A 19,634-nucleotide genomic window follows, 5' to 3' on the forward strand; every position below is an offset into this window, starting at 1 on the left:
TGTTCAACTGAGTCTAAAGGAGTACATTATGCTGACCGGGGGATATGGTAAATGTCTCCACAGTCCAATCTAAATGATAAGATGTTAGCTAGGAATGTGAAGATCCTGCTCTGATGAAATAAAGACCACATCAAATAAACTGTAGTGTTTGAAATAAATAGCTCTTAGAATTGCTCTTTAAATTCTCAGGACTTTTATTTAAGGAACGGGCCCTGAGTGTGCATACATGGCAGTCTTGGGAATGCCCTGCTTCTCTCATGTGCAGGTCTGTCTGATTCACCATGCATTTTTAATGCAGATGCAGCAGCAGAACCGGGCAATTTAAAAGCACACTTTAAAGCCGGCACTGCGCTTAAAACTGTAGAACACGCGGTCAGCAACAACAACACGGCACGTGACAGCATAAAGGAGGTAGACACAACATGACCTCCTGCAGACAGCGTGAGGTTCTCAATGTTTTCTCTCCTGTGTGTTTTCTCCGCTGCAGTCGATGAGTTAAAAGACTGCAGTGTGTGTGTGTGTGTGTGTGTGCGTGTCTACATCAACTCTCACCGTGTTGAAGTTGTGAAAGAGGCTCATGCTGTGCGGAGGAGGGGGTGTCTCCATGGGGAACTGCAAGAAGGGCTTCATGTCCAGGTGGGGCTGTATCATCGCAGGGGTCCGTAGGAAAGTCGGCACTGCCGCCCCGGCCCGGTTAATGCCTCCTACACACAGAAAAACACAGAGATGCACAATAATACAAACCATTCACACGTATATAATAGAATGAAAACACTTTTAATATCATGCGCCAGCATACGCGTCTATACGTAAATGTTTGGCGTTTGACAGATTGTGAGCTGTTATTCTCTGGAATGCGCAGCTGAATTCCAAAGGCACAATGAACCATAATTGCACCGCGAAAGCAATTATTTCTCTTTGGACAGAGCAAAGCTACGTGGCACCCTAGAGAAACATGCAATTTCTAAACTGTAAGGGGGGGGGGCAGCATTTAAGACCAACGACTGGTCTCGACAGATATTCTGGTTTTCCTGACAAGAGTGAATCGCAGAAGTGAGATATTACTATATGCAGAGAAGGTTTGATATTGTTTTTTTTTTGTCCAATTTACCTGAGTGAAGCAATTCATTGTACTAAACCATTCACATCAAATGAAGCAGGAATGTCACGGAGAAGAAAAGAACGCCACAGAGGTGTCGGGGATTCCTCTTATCCACCCGCCTGCCAGGCTCCTCTCTTCTCCTCTCTTCTCCTGAGAGACATCTGCAGCTTGATGATAATGAGTTTCATCCCAGCATGTGTTGCTTTATGTCGCCCTGATTTGTGCACTACAGTCGAATCGCTTAGTTGCGTCTAATTATAGCATAAATGAATAACAGACTGCTTCCACTCACACCTGACACATGATCCCTGGCTTTGACCGTGACCAGCGTACTGTACAACTGGAGTTTCAGAGAAGCTAAAAAACATCACTTGTGAACATTTGCTGCGAGCTTACCCCTCCACACACACACACAGATGAAAGGCACACACACACAAACGTGCTCTATACCAATGTTTAATTCTCCTATGAAGGCTCACGAGGCTGTCTTATTGATACACAGCTCCCTGTTTTCGTTAATGCTCACATGCGCCTTCTCTTCCTCTCCTCCTTATCCTCCCTCGTCTCCTCTCTAACCTCTGTCAAGGATGATAGTGATGGGGCCCACACAGCAAAACTCAGCCTCAGCAAGCTCTTAGATTAAGCCTCTTAATATCCGCAACTGGATTTCTGTTGCTTTCAAATTCCTCCGAGACTTAAAGCTCTGCCGCTCTCCTTTTTTGGGATTTCTCTAAGCTACTCCCTCGCTCCGTTACTTGCTGTCCCTCGGTCCGCTTCCTACTGTAATGCATTTCCACCTGCCGCAACACTTTCACATGGTAATTTGGCATTATTTGACACCCCCGGCGCTTTCCGCGAGCTTTATGTCAACTGAATGTGATCGCAGGAAATCACATGACCGCTGCCGCATGGAAGAATAAGATGTTACCAGATGGAGCCTCCGAACTTTGGATTAGAGAGGGGGTGGGGCGGGGATTGATTTTGTCAAACTGGAGTGAAAGTGCTGTCTCAGCCGAAGCTCAGCTGAAGCTCAACTGCCTTCTGCTGCACATCTGTAGGCCTCGAGGTGGAGGAGACTGCCTCATTACCTCTAGTTAGGATGTATGTTTCCTCCACTGAACAAACCGCAAATACATACACGCGAACACATGTTCGACCTCATGCTCGCACACAAGTATTTTGCGCTTACAACGGGTCACGCAAGTCTGAGGTCTTGTGCCTGTTGTTGTTGTTTTCTTTTTTTCTGCCCACGTATTGCACTTGTCTCAGCAACACAGGCTGAGTTGGCAATATTCAGCCTGCAATCTCTGCGCTGCATCACACACGGGCATTTGTGTCCACATTTAGAGTTAAAACAGAAGTGATTCGAGAGTTGTTTCAAATGCGTGTGCCGTCACGCATTTCTCAGAATTGAAAACATGCAGTTTGCGATCTCATAATCTGGGCTCCTCCTAAATGCCTAAATGCTGCTTGTTGCGACGAGGGAGGCAGCTGTTCCCTTCTCCACCTCTGCCTCCATGACGAATGAAGACAGCTCGTCCTGTGGGGCTGCGCCACAGAAAACATGACTAATACACTACTTCTTTACTGTGTTTATCCGGATGCGGTGCCATGTCCTCAAACATGTCCTGCGTTCACATCGTTGCGCGTGTGCGAACGTGTGTTTTGCTTGCACTGACGCTCTGTTAGCTGAAGCTGCACAGTAGCAATCCTTGCAGCTACCCAGTGAGTCTGCACTTGAACACGGAGGCCGTTACTTGCAGTGGGTCAGGCGGTGTCTGGCAGGCGGACACAGAGATTGGCCGACCGGAGAGGAGGATGTGTCTTTGCAGCAGCAAGAGGAGAGAGCTGCGCCGAGGACCAGACAGGATTCGGAGGAGCACTCGTCCTTCGGGCAAAGACGGACTCCGTCCTATCAGGGACGCACGCATGTGTGTGTCGGTGTACATAAATCAGAGCGTGGCTGCAGTGTATGATTACCCCATTCATTTAATTTCCCCTTGGGGATCTTCTTACACTGTAAATCATACAAATCACTGCATGGTGCAGGAGGGAGACTGTGCAACCTGGACAGGTTTTTGTCCATTGATTGTGCGGTGTGTAAATAACTGCACGCTTGTGGGTCCTCTCACTTGGCCGTATAGTGTGTAATGAGAAAACCTTGCATTACAGTAGGAGCTAATAAAAAAAAGATCCATTGTAGAAGTTCTCCAGTAATAAAAACTGTTGTGCAGAGGCAGAAGAAGACACAGAGCACAGGGCACAATAAACACACAGCCAGAAAACCACGATGTTGCTTCTTTGCACACGTACAAACCACACGCACAGCTTCTTTAGGAAACATTCAATTAACAAGCAGAAGCTGTAGACTGCTGGACAAACAAATCAACCAATGTGGAAACAGAACATTTGGCTTCAGAAAACTGTAACGGCTATTTTACACCATTTCTTGGCATTTAAATGTCTAAGGGGTATCTCATTCACTGATAAACTCAAGCTATGAAAGCACAGACATGGATGAAAATCCATGATGAAATAACTGTAAGCTGCCGTGAAGACAAAACTGTCTATTTTTTATGTGTGTTCTGATGTTCCTTTCCCTCTGTCCCCTCTATCGGCTGTGAGAGCTGGATGACGTGTGAACATCTGTGCGAAACAAACTGACAGACAGGGCTGAGAGTATTCAGACAGTGATCTAGATGCTGTTAAACCCTTTGACTCGACAGGCATCCTATCAGACACGCAGGGGGCAGAAGCATGGCTCTTAAACAGCCTGCTTGGTGCTGCGGCCAGTGGTTCGTCTGAAATCTGCACGTGAGCTTTTGTGGTTCAATCTTTTTGAGGATCATAATGAGTTTTGGGCCTGGATTAAAGTTGTGATTTTGGCTGAGATTATGGCTGGCACTGAGCACCAGTGAGTGCTTGTTGATAGGGGGCCTCTCCAAGCGTGGAAGAGTTTGTAGCGCATGCTTGCTTAGACCTTGTGTATATGCACATAATACCCTTAGAGATACACTAAACAGAACACCACAGGTGGAGGCAGAAGTAGTTAAAAATGGAAGCCGCTGCAGGATAGACAGGATGTAGAGGACAGGGGGAGGGTTAAAATTAGAGAGCCGGCAGAGGAGAGATCAAAGGAGAAAGCGAATGATTCTCCTATTTGGAATAATTCGCCAGCCTGCGCAGCCCTGATAAATCTGCCATTGGCCACTTTCCCGCCTCCACTTGGGAAATACATAGACTCTACATACACATGCGCTTGCACACAACTAAACGCCCCGCAATCCTGTTTCTCCATGTGACACGTTTAATTTCCTAACTTCATGTGTGTGTCTGTGTTTGGGTTTTAAAGAAGAGGAGGCAACATATTTTTGTTTGTTGTTTATTTTGTTTCTTATACCCGACGCACTGTCATGAAGACATATCAACATTATCATTAATAAGGGAATCAAAGTAATCAGAGTAAACAATCAGAAGACATAACAACCTATGCTTTAATTAGGATTTTACTTGATCATTTTCAAATGAGATGCACAGGCTATATGTGTTATATACTGCACGCATAAGGTCATTATGCTCATGCAGGGCTTCTTAACTCAATTAATTTGAACTCTTGCAAAAGCTGATGTAGGACGAATCTTATGAGAAAACACCATCGGGTGTTTTCCTTTCCTTCGCCGCAAGACAAAGGGCTGCTTCTAGAATCTAGGCTAAGAGAATCTTTTCATGTCTCGAGATTATCTAACAGGCTGTGGAGGTTGTGCCACACTGCGTTCAGCCTTCTTTCCCATGGGCGTTGGGTGCATTCAGGGGAGAACAATAGCAGCAGGGTAGCTGGCACCGGCCACGCTGGACAGCCACAGATGTGCCAGGGCTGTTGGCAGTGGAGGCCGGGAGAAGGAGGTGGTAACGGCGAGGCTGCCAACTTGCCTCTCTCTGCCGGGCTGTGAAGCAGGCACCTGTCTTCCTCTTGGCCCACGGGGAAGGAAGACATCAGGACTGCATACTAGATTTATAGTCAGCGCTGTTGATATGTTTGATGTTAGAATATCACCAACAGATGCGCTGATAAGAGCCAGTATGCACTGTAGCGACTGCATGGGATTAACATAATGAAGCGACAGCCGAGAAATATTTTCTGGCGTCTCAAACTTTTGTGCCAAGCGGTGGCTTTAGTGATTAACTGTGTAGCGTTCATAATTTACTTTATCGACCTAGTGCGTGTGGCGTGTTGAGACTTCAGACTAACTGCGGGCCCTAAATCCTGTGAAAACCTGCCGTCGGCTTATGTATACATTATTGAGAGAACTCTGACTCGGTGAGATGATTTAAAGAGACTGGGGGCTGCTTCAGGAGTTTCCTCAGCATAACCTCCGACATAGTTTCTCATCAAACTTCCTTTTTCACTCTCACTCTCACACGGAGTCGTTCTGTAGAAGCACCATTAGCGGCTCCTCAGTCCCAGTCTGACAGTTCAGAGGACGGCTGCTGCCTGCGCGTTGACTAACTCGTGCCAGATATACATACTGGAGTTGTCAGACTATTTCACAGGCGGTGAAAGAGAGAGTTCTGGCTACCCGAGCAGACTGCCTTATTTTAAATTCAGTATTTGTGGCTGGGCAAATAGAAGAGAACCAGTGGTCGACCATATGCTTGTCTACGTTCCTCCTTCCCTTCTCTCTGCATCATCTCTCGCTATGATTCCTTCCTTGTCTCCTTCATGATCAGCTCAGTGGGAATTCTGCGCCGTACACAGCTGTGCCCAGATCTAAAGGAATAGCCAATTCATTACAGCTGTGGATGGAGGATGATAGTGTGGACATAGGGTTGAAAAAGGGGGGAGGGAGAAAATGAAAATCTGACCCGTTTCCATTCAGTATTCTCTTGCAGTCTCATGCCTAGCAGGACACTCTGGCTCCTTTCACCTGTTCACAAGTGCAATCAACGGGAGCACAGGCTTGGCCAAAAGCCCTGCACAAATGCACAAAGAAAACAGCACATGCACGCTAAGGTCGGATGAATCATACACACACTGTAGCTAAATGCTTAGGCATCAAAGACACGAGTATGTGTCTACACACACAATGTTCCAAAAGGCTGAATTTACTCCCTCTCTCTAACACTTTCAACTCAGTGAACTCCCTTTTACACATATATAGAGGATTATCCAGTCAGGCCCACGAAGACAACAATCCCCCGAGTCACATGTCTCTTTGGTTTTACGGCTGAGTCCATCACAAAGCAGGTGACTCCATTTCAAGTTCACATCTAGACAACCACACACACTCCTTCGCATTCTTTTAAAGTGCAGGATTAGGGTGATGTTTCACCTCGACATTGTGCAGCACGAAGCACCGTGCAAGTTCTTATTCCCCCAGTGTTTTTTTGCTGGCTGCATCCTGAGCAGCTCTCCATCCTGGATGCTCCCTCCAAAAACAGCTGTGACAGAAGCATCCTCCGTGCAGATGGCTGCCTCAGCCTCTGCTAGAAATGAATTATGGACGCGCAGTCTCTGACTCACAAGTAGCGCGGCGAGACCGAGCGCAACAAGGCTCACACAGTGCCGCAAGACACACAGGGAACTTTTCCACCTTTAAGCCAAGTATTGAAAGCATAAAGCGTGCGGCTTTGACCGCATGTGACCACAAGAGTGTGCTGTCGAGCACCTGTGAATTTAAAAGCTTTACCTTCTTAGATTAGAATTTCAAAAATAATAAAACCTAAAAACTGCGAGTTCCTATCGCACTTCATCTTCCACATATTTTCTAATCATGGTATGCTAATTTCTAGCTTGCTATGAAGGTTAATAGATGCACACAAGGTATGTGGAAGGAGATAATGATCTGTTTGATTTGCTGCCTGGAACTGCTGGTGTTATGCTTTAATGGGAGGATTATGCAGGGGAAAGCTGGGTAAGCTCAAACTTGCTTTATTGCCACGAACCACAGTTGGCTTCTGTGTTTTGATTCATGTTGCGTGTGAGGTATGCGTGTGTGTGTTTATGTTTCTGACGGCATGTAGGCCAGTGTGCGTAGCGTGAGGTAGTGTAAAAAGGCTACAAGACCCGAGTTAACTCAAGTGATGCAGTGGTTCAAGACTTTAGCACAATATCAGTCAGAACATGTCTGAGCCCTTTATGCAAAATAGATGCACCGCCGTCAGACATAAGAACGCACACGTAGAGATCTGAAAATAAGCCAAGTGGAAATTTGAAAAACTGAATAGTTAAATAAACAGTTTCTTCTAAATTCTTTTGTCTGGCATCAGAGCAGACTAACTGCACAGTGTTCGTGTCTGTGTATGCTTTTCTGCATGGGTGGCGGGGGGTTAAACTTTCTCTAATTGCAGGTCTTTTAGATTTTACACAACCTACCAATTTGGAGAACAGCTATTTGCCTATTTTATTGTACTGTAAAGCATGAGCAAAATACAGGCTGCAGCATGTATGGCATTATGCTAAGTGGCTAAAATAAGACAAATGAAATAAGATCACGCTAGCAACATGAGGGTTAAACAAAGTTGAAGCGGCTTCTGGTGAATGATCAAAGCTTTTAAAATCACAAATATACACAGCAGTGCTTCCGATTTTAGGCGAAAGTACAAGCGAATGTGAGTTCATCACACCCATCTTAAACAGACACACACAGACACACAGACAGGACGCCCAGTTCATTGTTTTTTGCAATCGGATCAGTGAATGAGAGATTTTCTTTCAAACTGTCGCATATAACAGATAACAACTGACACACTTTAGCACCTCGAAAATAGGCTACAAGCACTACACATAGTTCACATTAGCTTAAACCTTCTGTCTCGACTAAAGGTGAATATCGTGTTTAATGACAGACTGGATGGGGTGGTAATGACACCCTAGTGAGATAATATGACAGTGGCGGGGCCTTAAAAACTCCCCGAAAAGATCCTACCTTGATCTCGCTTAAGTAGCTGAATCAAGGCTGGAAGGATTTAATTGCCAGTCTGCCTCTCTGGTAGACACAGAGGGGTTGCCTGGAGAATCCAAGACGCATGGAGAGATGGGAGCCAGGGGAGGGGGTGTAATGCAAAAATAATGGGACGGAATGAGGTGAGGAAAGCCTGCCTTTGATAGCCCTGCCTACCTACCCATGGCTGTCAACCCGCAACTCTGCAACGCACACTCTCACACAATAATCAGAAATACACAAAAGGGCCGGCGCACGTGCTTGAGCCGCAGAGGCAGATGCACGCCGCTTTAATCCTTCAGATAAATCTCCTGGCTGGCTCCTCATCAAGCAAGCGACTGAACTTTTAGAAGCTTTTGGCTTTCGCTGCTCGTGGGGTGAGAGACCGCGTCCCGGTGCAGCACACAAAACAAAGAGGGGCGCACACATCCTGGCACGCAACCGCATGCGCGCGGATCTGGTGCGCTTATCTCAGTAAGCTATGATCTTCCGTAAATATGAAGCGGAGCTCTGACCAGCTTTGCATAGCCAAATACTGAAACACAGATTTCTCCTTTTACTTTTGCACTACATCTGGATTATCTTTCCATCCAGGGGCAGTAAAGGTGGTTGGGTAAACTGATATATCTCTATTGCTTCCCACATAATTGATGTACGGCTGGTCCTCAGGTTCCACCTTAAATCAATGACGGCGCTGATAACGATGCTTTGCCGGAGCTGCTGCACGCTGGGTTTCATGTTACAACTTGCACCAACCCATTCAGGACAGGATTAATAGACTTAATGAAAATACGACTGTATTGGCATTATGACTCATTCAGACGTAATGTTCATCTCCATAGCACCTAGAGTGATAACAGCATACCATGTAAATGAGTCGAAAACTACAGCGGAGACGCGAAATTATTTTGCAGGGCAAGACTAAGCAAGTGTGCAGCCTGGGTGCACGTCTGCGCGCCTGCAATGGTGACAGTGAGTGTTTGTGCTGTTTTGAGGTCAGTAATGACAGACAAATAACCGTCAGGGTTAATGGGAGGGGACAGCCGGGGATGATGAGGACACAGAGAGAGCAGGGCTGCACAGCTCAGCGCCGGCAGAAGCTGGAGACGAGGCATACAGCATTGCTACAGTGCCCACACACAGAGAGACAGAGAGAGAGAGAGAGGGTCACAATGAGAGCAAAAAACAAACACAAATGGAGGCAAACACACGCCCCTGTGTGGCTGCACTAACTCTGACCCACATGGTTACGTAGCTCAACTTTTATGTAACCTTATGTTTATGTATGTATACGCACATACACCGATCAGCCACAACATTGAAACACTGACATCAGAAACGTTTGGACCTTTGATTTTTTTATTTCTTTTTACCTCACCATCAAAATACACTGTAACTACCTGGGAATTTGAGCTGACAATGTGCGCTGCCTGCCCTCTGTGAGTAAGGTGGCATAATCAAAAGTCTTTCCATGGAGGGTTCCTTTTTTGTGCTTAAGGCCGCTTAGTGAGCACTGAGGTGAAACAAACAAATGCAGCGATAAATGAACAAACAAAAAGCACTGCACATTTGCTATATTATATGTTTCGGCAACTACAACTACAGCATTTCTTAAAACCTGATGCAGTTTCTGTTCTTAATAAGGAACAAACTGCGTGATGTCCCTCAGCTAAAAAGACAAAAACATTCACTATGTGCCCCCTCTGTCCTCCTTAAATTCCCAGCTGTCTGTTCTCTTTATTCCTCAGGTTTCAATCTTTTTATGTATTTTCCTTTTGTAATGAATGCCTCTCCCTTGGATGACAGCCAGTCAGGTTAGTAAGATGATCACTGTTGCTGTCCAGAAGAGATGTGTCTGAATATCACTGGCTGCAGGCCATGTCTGAGTCAGTGACGGATGGACTGTTGGAATGCTACGGAGGGAGAAGCAGAGCGCCGCTGTTAAAAGACGCCGACCCACCGAGCGGAGAAGGAGCTTGGGCCCGCGCAGGGAGGGTAGAGCTTGCACGTCGGTGCGCTGCAACAGGAACAGGAGGGAAGAGAACAAGGTGACATTCTTTGTCGGAGAAGGCAGCACAGCGGAACATGTACCCTCCTTCCACCTCCTTCCACCTGCCCTCTGCTGTCCGCTGTTTTCCTCCCTGCAGCCTGTTCAAATCTGCTCCAGCTTGTTTTCCTGCCACCCACACCACACACCCCCCCAACCCCCCCAACTAAACCCGCATTTATCCCCCATCTCCTCCCTTTCTTCCCTTGTTCAAGGCTGTGGTCACACGCCCAGGTGGAACAATAGCCAGTGACTTTATTCCCATGCAACTCCCAGAAACGAGCGCCCTCAGGTATGGAATTCTATCACTCAGCAACAAACAGGTGGATCAACACATAGACACTATGGCGGAAGCCAACAAAGGCACCAGATTCTCTCTGAGATTAGACCCCCAGCCCGGGGTGAGAGGGAAGAGAGAAGCGGGAAGAATCGTGGTTTGGAGAAGCGAGGGGGGAGGAGGTGTTAAGTTTAAAAAAAAAATAGCTCAAGCCATAATGTACCCCTGCCAGTGTTTACCATTCCATTTCATTGACTTTCATTCCCCAAGGAGGGTAGAGGGTGGAGGGTAATATGCTATCAGACTAATAGAGTGGAGGAGGAGACGCTCGGTGGTTGACAACCACTGCTTTCCTTTCAGCCCTGCAGTCCATTGTCTATGAATATGGAATACCCTAACAGAAGAGCATGTCGTCTAACATGCTGCCCTCTCTCCATCCCTGGGCAGTCCTCCCACAGCCCAATCTCTTTAAGTGCTGAGGGGGATCTACTCTGTAATGTCACTTGTCATTGGTGTGACCACAAGTGACACATTTGTTCAAATCAGCACCCGCCCTCTCGTCCCCAAGTACTTGTGGCAGTGGCGGAGGTGTGCACCGTCAGAGGTTGAACCGAGACCGGAAATTCACTGTAACAGTCTCGAAAGCACACTTTACTTTGTGAATTTGAGCACGCGCACCAAAACGCTCCTCCGTGGATGCTGATTCCCCCGGCTCGTTATACGAAAAGGGGGAACCTCCTTGAACCAGACCTGCGCTCATTTGTCAAAGTGGAGAGCAATGTTTTCCCCTCTGTTGTCGCGCGCGCAGATGCGAAGTCAAGAGCCCACTCGCACCTCCCACACCTTTAAGCTCAGCTGAGGTATATTCAGCATATTTTTCCAAGATAGCAGGTGATACATTATTCAGCGAGCTCTGGTTGATCTTGGCTGTAATAAATCTCTGCTCTATAGACACGTGAACCGCACACACACACACAAACACACAAACTTGCCTTCTCCGGTGTTGATGCAAGTAGGAATAAAAGAGGAACTGAGCATCAATGAATCACACCTCCATGGAGAGATCTTAAACAAAGCGCTCCGTGGATGAAAGGAGCGCTTGGCTTTTGAAAAACTATCCAAAGCAACATGGTAATGAGAGTAATGAGGATATCAGCCGCTGAATGTCTCGCAATATGCTTGTTAAATGCGGCAGCTGGATTACATCAGAGTCCGGCCGTGTGAAGCAAAACGCGGGAGAGCCGAACAAATATTCTGTACTCGGGCGAACCATGATTGGTAACTCACATCTGTGGGACATAGAAGGGTCACAGAGTCACAAAAGGGCAGCTCCAAAGAATCTATAAGTCGAAGCCGGATTGCCTAATGAAAAGAGGATCGAGCTGTATTGTAGCAAACGCACATTTTTGCTTCATACTGAGAACTAAAAGCAAATACGCCTCAGCTGCATCAGTTGCGACCATTCTTTTGCACTTCCCTAGAGTGAAAGAGGGCACTTTTTTTAACCCACTGAGCTTAAAACAATCATCTTTGTCATAGAGTAATGTAAGGGAAATACTTCTTCACACGTCAGTCTCAAAGTTCTGGTCAGGAACCGGTTTTGCAAAGACTGAAAAACAACATGCACTTGTCACTTAATTTAAAACTAAAATGCAATTTAATCACGACAAAAACACAAGTGAAAACGACAGCTCGCTGTTTTTACAGGAACCTTCGGTAAACAAAGTGAGTTTAACATGTTAATTAGTGGGGTTTAGAGGGGCTGGTACACGGCCAGAACAGCCTTTTTCCCCTTGTTTATAATATGTGAGCACAGCTAAATTAAACATTAAATTTACCGCTGGCAGTAATTTTATAGCCCATTAAAGGGCGATATAAATCTTCTCATCCAACTTCATACCGCAAAGTGGATAAATGCATTTTTATACAGCATCAAACTATTTGTTTGTATTTAAAAATCACTCCAATAATGTGTTTATAGGCATAAAATAAATAGGTGGGTGAAAAAAACAAACGCACCCTGCTGTTAAGTCCCTAAAACTATGCCGGAATTCATCGTGGCTTTGACCTTATGTAAGAACTGAACGCGACAAAGTAAGAACACAAATTAGCCATGTAAAATGTGCGTGTGCGTGAGAGCCCGAGGCCTTACTGGAGAGTGAGAACAGAGGGAGAGGGATTGAGAGATGACAGAGCGCTGACTTGACATAACCCCTTTCTGTTTGTCAGATGATTCAGGGACTCTGCACCTTCACGCGCGCAGCCACACATCCTCCACCTGCTCCTCGCCCACGTCCCCGCCATCCTCCCGGTCTGGAGGGAGGACGCGTTACGCGGAGGTACCGGCGGAGTTCCCCGGGAGAGCGGAGAGGAAGCGAGAGTTCAAAGCGGCGGCTTAGGTGCTGCTTGCTTTGCAGCCTGGGCCTCATTGTTATTATGATTTATTTTTTAATGAGCAGCGCTGCCCTCCCCTCTGCCATACAAAGCCCTGATTGAATCTGGCATTCCATTAGCATGTTAAAGAGGCCCGGCTTCATCTGTGAGCTGCTGACTGACAGTGGATATCATCTCTGTAATTGCCCCATATACTGGACCAAGAGCCAGCCAGAGAGAGGGAGAGAGGGGGGTGAAGGGGGGGAAAGACACAGACTGAGGGAAATGGTGTAGTTGAAGGGGGAAGGTGGAGGAAAGATAAGAAGCCAGGGATTAGGATTTAAAAGTGGGGATGCTGGAAATAGGGGGAGATGTGATGAGAGAGGCGGCTGGATTCAGCTGCATCTCTGTATATCTCAATTTGGCACGGTTGGGACCTCATGCAGAGAGCTGGGAATAGACTGTTTGAATATTTTTTTTTCTTCTTCTTAGAGCTACACTTGCAGCCCGTGACACTCATCAAAGTGGCAACAGTGTTTCATAACAGAAGCAGTGCATGTACAAAGCTGTTGCACGAGGACAATATGCCGCGCAGACTCGCACAGAAACACACGCGAGATTGCTACTGGACACGACACTGCACCCGACATACTGATGTGGCGGTGACACAACATCTCCCCTTGCGTCTTCTCTACTCCTCCTGCATCTGCGTACAGAATGTTTTTTTCTTGTTTTTTTTATTGCTTGTTCCTCTATTTTTGTAGTCACCCCACTCTCTCCATCTCTTTCACATCGACTTCCTCATCCCCTGCATCACCGAGCACCTCCCCTCCTCCTCTTCCTCTTTTTCCTCCTCCTCCACGGCTCTTGCTATTCTCTATCACCGTTCCCTTTCACTCTCCCCCTCTCTGTTTGTCCGTGGCCCTCTCTCCGTCTGCAGTAAATGGTAATTGAACAAACTGAACCATGCGCTCGCAGAGAGCCGCAGTAAAGATGGTTATCCTAACCCCGCATGCCACGCATCTGAAAGTAACCCCCCCCGCTCTCCCCTCCCCTCTGTTCTCCCCTCGCCCTGCCGTGACAGTGTGACACGCTCGCAGTCCCGCAGCATCGGCAGCCTCGCTTTAATGTCGGACATCCCAGCGGTGCCGTGGAGAGTGACTGTGCGTGTGTGCGCGGGACGAGCATGTGCAGCGCCAGCACATTTCCTCTCCTGGAGAGGCCAGGTGACAATGAGAGACGTCAAGTGCACCGAAGAACGCGAATCTGCACAACACTGCGAAAAAGAACTAGACAACAGAACCCCTGACTCATTGCATTAAGTGCTATACGTTGCCGCTGTTTGTCCTATCATCACAATGTGATGAGTGTTGAGTGAAGCGCCCGAATAAAGCTGCTGCGTGATGATCTTTTGTATTTGACATCTATTGAGGACTCAAATATGTCTTGAGCAAACAGACATCCACGTCTGGAACGGCGACGCACAATGCTCCTCACGTCACGTCTGTCTGACATTTGCGAGGTTAATGCTTTCAGGTTCTATCATCAAGCAAAACAGCTTAATCCATCTACTACGGGCAGCGTGTCACTCGAATCAGAATGGGGTTTGTTTAATTAAAAATGACAAAATTGATCCAAACAACAAATTGGCCCAAAACCGCACCTGAACATTAAGCACACAAAACAAAGACGGACCAGACAGGAGCACGCAGGCACACACGACAGCCCTCTTGTACCCTGCAGGCACTGCCTGCACCGCTAACACACCATGAAATCTCTAACACTCACAACGCATTTGCATGACATTACTGCTGAAGTGCTATAAAATTGGCGCCTGAATACCAACTGCTGAGATACATTATTTGTTTCTGTGTATGTGTGAGCAGATGGGAGAGCAAGGCACAACAGGATTTTCAGTACCAAACATCATTTTGTTTGATGTCCGATGGCCTGTGTGTGTGTGTGTGTGTGTGTCTGTAAAAATAAAAATTTGAGATGAGGCAAATTTAAAGGCAGCTCGTCTGTGATTGATCGCATTTGGTCTCCTGCGTGTTGCTCTGGGATTAGCATGTTAATCTCGGTGCGTGTGGACACACACTGTTAGTCAGATTGATATGTTTGTTCGAGTGGCGCAGGGCTACACGGCTTTACACAGCAACCGACTTCATTAGCCACTTGCTACTAATCTGAGACTTAATGGCTTTCCCCGATGATGTTGTTCCCGTGCGCGATGTTTTATTCAAATGCTCGCTGGGTCCGTTTGCAGAGTGTTGAGATCTGTCACTGTTACATTCCCTTACACAAACACTCTGTCCAAATCAATGTAGCCATGCCTGAAGAAGTAGTTTATCACCAGCAATTATCCTGCGAGTAATGCCCTCTATCATCTGTCTCAAACCAAGCAAATGGGATAAGTCGGTGTTTCAGATTAAATGAATATTGATGCGGCTCCTGAGGCCAGTGCTGACGTACAGTATGTGTGTGGGCATGTTTGTGGATTCAGAGGACAAAGTGGATCATCTGGCAACAGGAAACAACTGCTTTCATATCCGCGTGGCTCCAACCTTCATGCATGGCTGCTAGGTTGCTATATTATAAAAATGAGCCCTGTGATGGAATGTCATGTGCGCATCGAGGGACGCCATTGTGATTCTTGAAAGGACGCTAGACGCGACCACAGTTTAATAAAGCGATGGATGCAGAAATGTGTAAATGCATTATTCTGTCTGGCATTCAGGAACGACGTGGCCATGACTCCGCTGAGTGGCAATGATGCACTGAGTGCGCGTGGGCTTGTCACTCTGCGTGTACAGTCGGTGTGAGGCCGCCGACACCGGTGATGCAGGCAGTTTGTGTCGGCGTGCCAGCAGCTGCCAGGAGAACAGACAGATGTGACGCCACGGCGACGACGACAACAAACCATCATGTTGCGTTTCCTGTTTGCTGCACACCTCCTGTGCCCACCCCCTTTTACTCTCATCTCTCCCTCCATCCTGCTATCAGAGTCACAGACTGCGGCAGCGCTGGGCAGTGAAACGGAAAATACAGTGATTGTTCCTGACGAAAATAGAGAGACCCCGAAAGGGAGGATGAACAAGGAGAGGATAAAACGAGAGAGAAGACAGAGACGGAACGTCTGAACCGAGTGTCGCTAGGATCACTGCGTGGGAATACAGGCTTTGGGAGGCTGTAGAGAGTAACGGCTCCACTGAGAGCTCCTCATTATGTGTATATTTGCGAGTGAGTGGGTAAGAGAAAGGGAAGGAGGGAGAGGAAAAGGAGGGAGAGTGCTGGGACGAACCATAAAGAGTCTCACCTTGTTCTGCACCATGCACACACAGCACCCCAGCTGTCATCCAGCTTCACTCTCTTTCTCCATCAGGGCCAGCAGGGACATGCATCATTCATGAGCGGAGACTTATTTGGCTGCGTCATCTCCTCACATAAGTGTCAATAACTTTTTGTGACTCTGGCTTCCCCTTCACTTTAGTAGGCAGTGCGTACTGGATATATACCGTATGGCAGATTTTGAGTGATAAATAACAACGAGTGGGTGGTGGGAAAGCGTACTTTCCATATATGAGACATTTTAAAAGTCTTCCTTAGTTCAGAGGAATAGAACCAGATGATGAATGATTTATCCATCCTTAAGGCAAATTAGACTTCAATATTTATCATATCTGCTGCACTAAGAAGAGAGCAGCCACATGCATCCAGAGTGCAATTTGAAAGGTTAATTATCTAAGAACTGCTGTGTCCTGCCCCCAGCTCCCCTTTTTGTCCAGCCTGTCCTCGTCCCTGGGTGCATGCGCCACAGCCTGCTGTGAGGCTGCCTGCTGTGAAGGTCACCCTCCCTGCAGCTATAGATTACACAGGCGCGCACAGTCAGGCAGAATACGATACTGCCCTTGAGGGGAGGTCTGAGGCCGGGGACCGGCTGGAGACGAACCCTCTGGAACTTCTGGATCCAGAAAGGACCGTTTCGGTGTGATAACGTATCCACCTCCAGAGTTGAAGTTAGCAAAAAAAAAAAAAGCACATAAAAAGCAATCCGTCCCTCCATCCATCCATCAACCCATCCCTCCGCTTCAACCTTCATAACCTTATAACTTTTAAGCCCACAGAACCGCAAACAATAATATTACAAAGTGAAGCCAGGAAATCAAAAAACAGAGCGTCACGAAGCAACGCAGGATAAACCCCCCAAGCGGGGAGTTTCAAAGTTAAGAAGCCTTGACAGCCAAATTCAAGTCTCCTTTGGTCCCGACAAGCGTCGCAGCGACAGCCACAAGAGCACAGCCTGAGGATCTGAGGCTGCACTCCGGCTCAGAAGCCCGCAGCGATTCAGCGAAGTCGGAACCGAGCCATGAAGCGCTTTAAAAGTGATCAGTGAAATCTTAAAACCAACCAAAACTGCAGTGCAGAACTAGCCCTGAACGGTTGACTGCATCAGCCGTTCATAAAAGGTTATTTCGGTGACTTGACGAGGACTGAAGTCTAAGGGCGAACGTTTCATATATGTTAAAATGATTCCAAAACAAAGTTGTCCTCGGCAAAATAAGTTCTCAAGATGAATGAAATTAGGGCCATGGTTTGGTTTCTGGAGAAATTGCTACGTGTGCAACTATTGCATGTTTAATGCAGTAAAGCTTTAAAATGGATAAAAAAGCGAGGCGGCTCAATGTGTCTTTAAAGAAAAATTGTAAAATATATTTTAGTCTCAGTTATGGCCTTTATGATAAATTAAAGGAATAAAATAACTAGGCCAATGACAGCGTGTACTGATAGATATCTTATAACTCTAACTGAGTTTGCTGGTGAAGGATACAGACGACAGGAGAGGCGACCATTTTTTTACCTTTGAATGAAACAAGCAGGGAGAGAAACGGGGAGAGAAAGAAGAGGTATATATTTGTTGCATGTGACATTTATCTGATTTCAGCCGGATCTAGCGGTTTGAAGTGTTATTAAATAAAGACATGCCTCAGTACAGGTACATGGTAGCTATCAACCCTGGATAAACACAACAGACCCAAGAATAAGAGCACGAATCTAATCTGACAGTCCTGTATCAGATGATGTCAAAGATTCTTCTCGAAAACATTCACCGCTTCATTGCTAGTCCGAATTCAGCGATGGAGGGGGGGGGTGGCATGTTTCTGCAAAATGGTGCAATGGGTGTTAGTGTCCTTTGAGTAGGACAGGAGTCATTCGACAATGACTCTCTCTGGAGTTATGCCACCGTTTAGAGGTCAGAAAAGACGAAAATAAATATATAAATAACATACCCACACACATACACACAGACACACTTGGCAGACCGCGTTTTCTTTTGCTGGCTCGGCTCTCCCTGCTGTGACCTTAATTTGTTCTGTCTTGAGTACGAGTGCCCACCGGGCAGCTGATGCACCTCAAGGGAACAAGCTGACAGCATGTGTGAGCATTACATACATACGGGTTTGAGACAGACGGAGGAGGCTGGAGGCCCGAGACGAATAAAACGGCGCCTGTGGAGGCATGCGTGTCGCAGGTATGCGTTGCTTGTGAGAGTGTGACTCTCAGGTGAGCTGCGACCGCGCTCCCTGCTTTAAGCAGAAGAGACAGGGAGGGGGAGAAGTGGCGGCTGAAAGCAGTGGACGCGGGGCCACCAATAAAAGCAAAACAACACAAGCCGTCTCCCCGCAGGCTAATCCTCTAATGAAGATTTGTGGCAGTGGCTGGCTGGTGATTATTGGCCCAGCACAGAGACAAAAACCATCGTTGGCGCTACTGTAAATACAATCTCTCACATTTACACAAGCCATCGCAGGAGCAAATGAGAAAATTTAGGATGGAGGCAGAAACAGTGTTGTTACAGCGCACACATGGGCGACCGCTGCGCTCTGACACGCTGTTAAAAACTCATGATGCTAAATTAATAAGGGACACCACTAAAAGTCCAAACATTAACCGAGATAATTCAGATGCAAGGGACGCAATGTGTGTTTTTACACTGTTAGTCTTGTCTCACTGGGCCAATAGCACAAGGCCTGGCTATGTTAATTTTATTGGTAATGTTTGTTTCCGCTGTTCCTCTCTGCCTCCTATTTGTTACATTTCGCCAGTGCTCTTGTGAGCGACATTACAGCCACTGTGTGAGTTCCAGTGTTCGTCGAGAGCTGGGTTTGAGCATGTAAGCAGGCGTTCATCCATCCGTGCATTCCATAACCGGGGCTGTGACTGCACTAGTCTGGCAAAAACTGGCAGTGGGGGACTGAAAATTCAGCCCAGGTCCATTTTAACAAAACTTGCACATCTTCACACAGGAGATATATTATTATAAAGGTCTTAAAATACAAAAAAACAGAAACAAAAAAACAGACAAAACAAATATACAGGGAAACATAAATGAGTGACCTCAGATACCTCTCTGCCTCGGTGTCCTTTATAGCCTCCTAATCCACACCTCTGGCACCTCGTGCTCCCAACCCTGCCTTTCTCCCCCTCCTCACCCCAGGCAGGGGCAGGGAGCCGTGTTGCAGGTCCTGGCAGAGCACTTTTCTCCTCCCTCCCACTCAAACCGAGGGGTAGGGCCACTTGTTCAGGGGAGAACTTGTTTGGAGACAGGTGTGCATACCAGACGCCTGCATTAATCTCCGCACCACGCGGATCCCGTAACTACCTGTGAGTGAAGCTTCCCCTTCGCTCCAAGACTTGATCTAAACCTATTGCAGAAGAACCGTTCTGTTGGCTGCAGCTACAGTGGCTTTCTATTGCCAAAATGCCAAAGAGGGCACGTCCAATCTCATCCGCCTCCTCCTGCCACGTTCCTATCATCAGAACTTTCTGCATCCGAGAAACTGTTATATGGAGTGGAAGAGATTTAGCTGGAAGGAGGAAGGTTCACGGGTGGAG

At 47.0% G+C, this 19,634-nt stretch overlaps 1 protein-coding gene across 3 annotated transcripts in view; it reads right to left on the reverse strand.

The window, feature by feature from the left end:
- The window catches only part of znf385a (zinc finger protein 385A), a 58,389-nt gene that overhangs the window by 23,514 nt on the left and 15,241 nt on the right, over window positions 1–19,634 (reverse strand). For all 3 annotated transcript variants that reach the window (XM_047600910.1, XM_047600921.1, XM_047600931.1), the window contains exon 2: window positions 553–704. In XM_047600910.1, coding sequence (XP_047456866.1) covers window positions 553–704 — 152 coding nt within the window. The remainder of the gene's footprint in view (window positions 1–552; window positions 705–19,634) is intronic.

This window comes from Mugil cephalus, chromosome 1, assembly GCF_022458985.1.
Source record: "Mugil cephalus isolate CIBA_MC_2020 chromosome 1, CIBA_Mcephalus_1.1, whole genome shotgun sequence".
NCBI classification, from domain to species: Eukaryota; Metazoa; Chordata; class Actinopteri; order Mugiliformes; family Mugilidae; genus Mugil; species Mugil cephalus.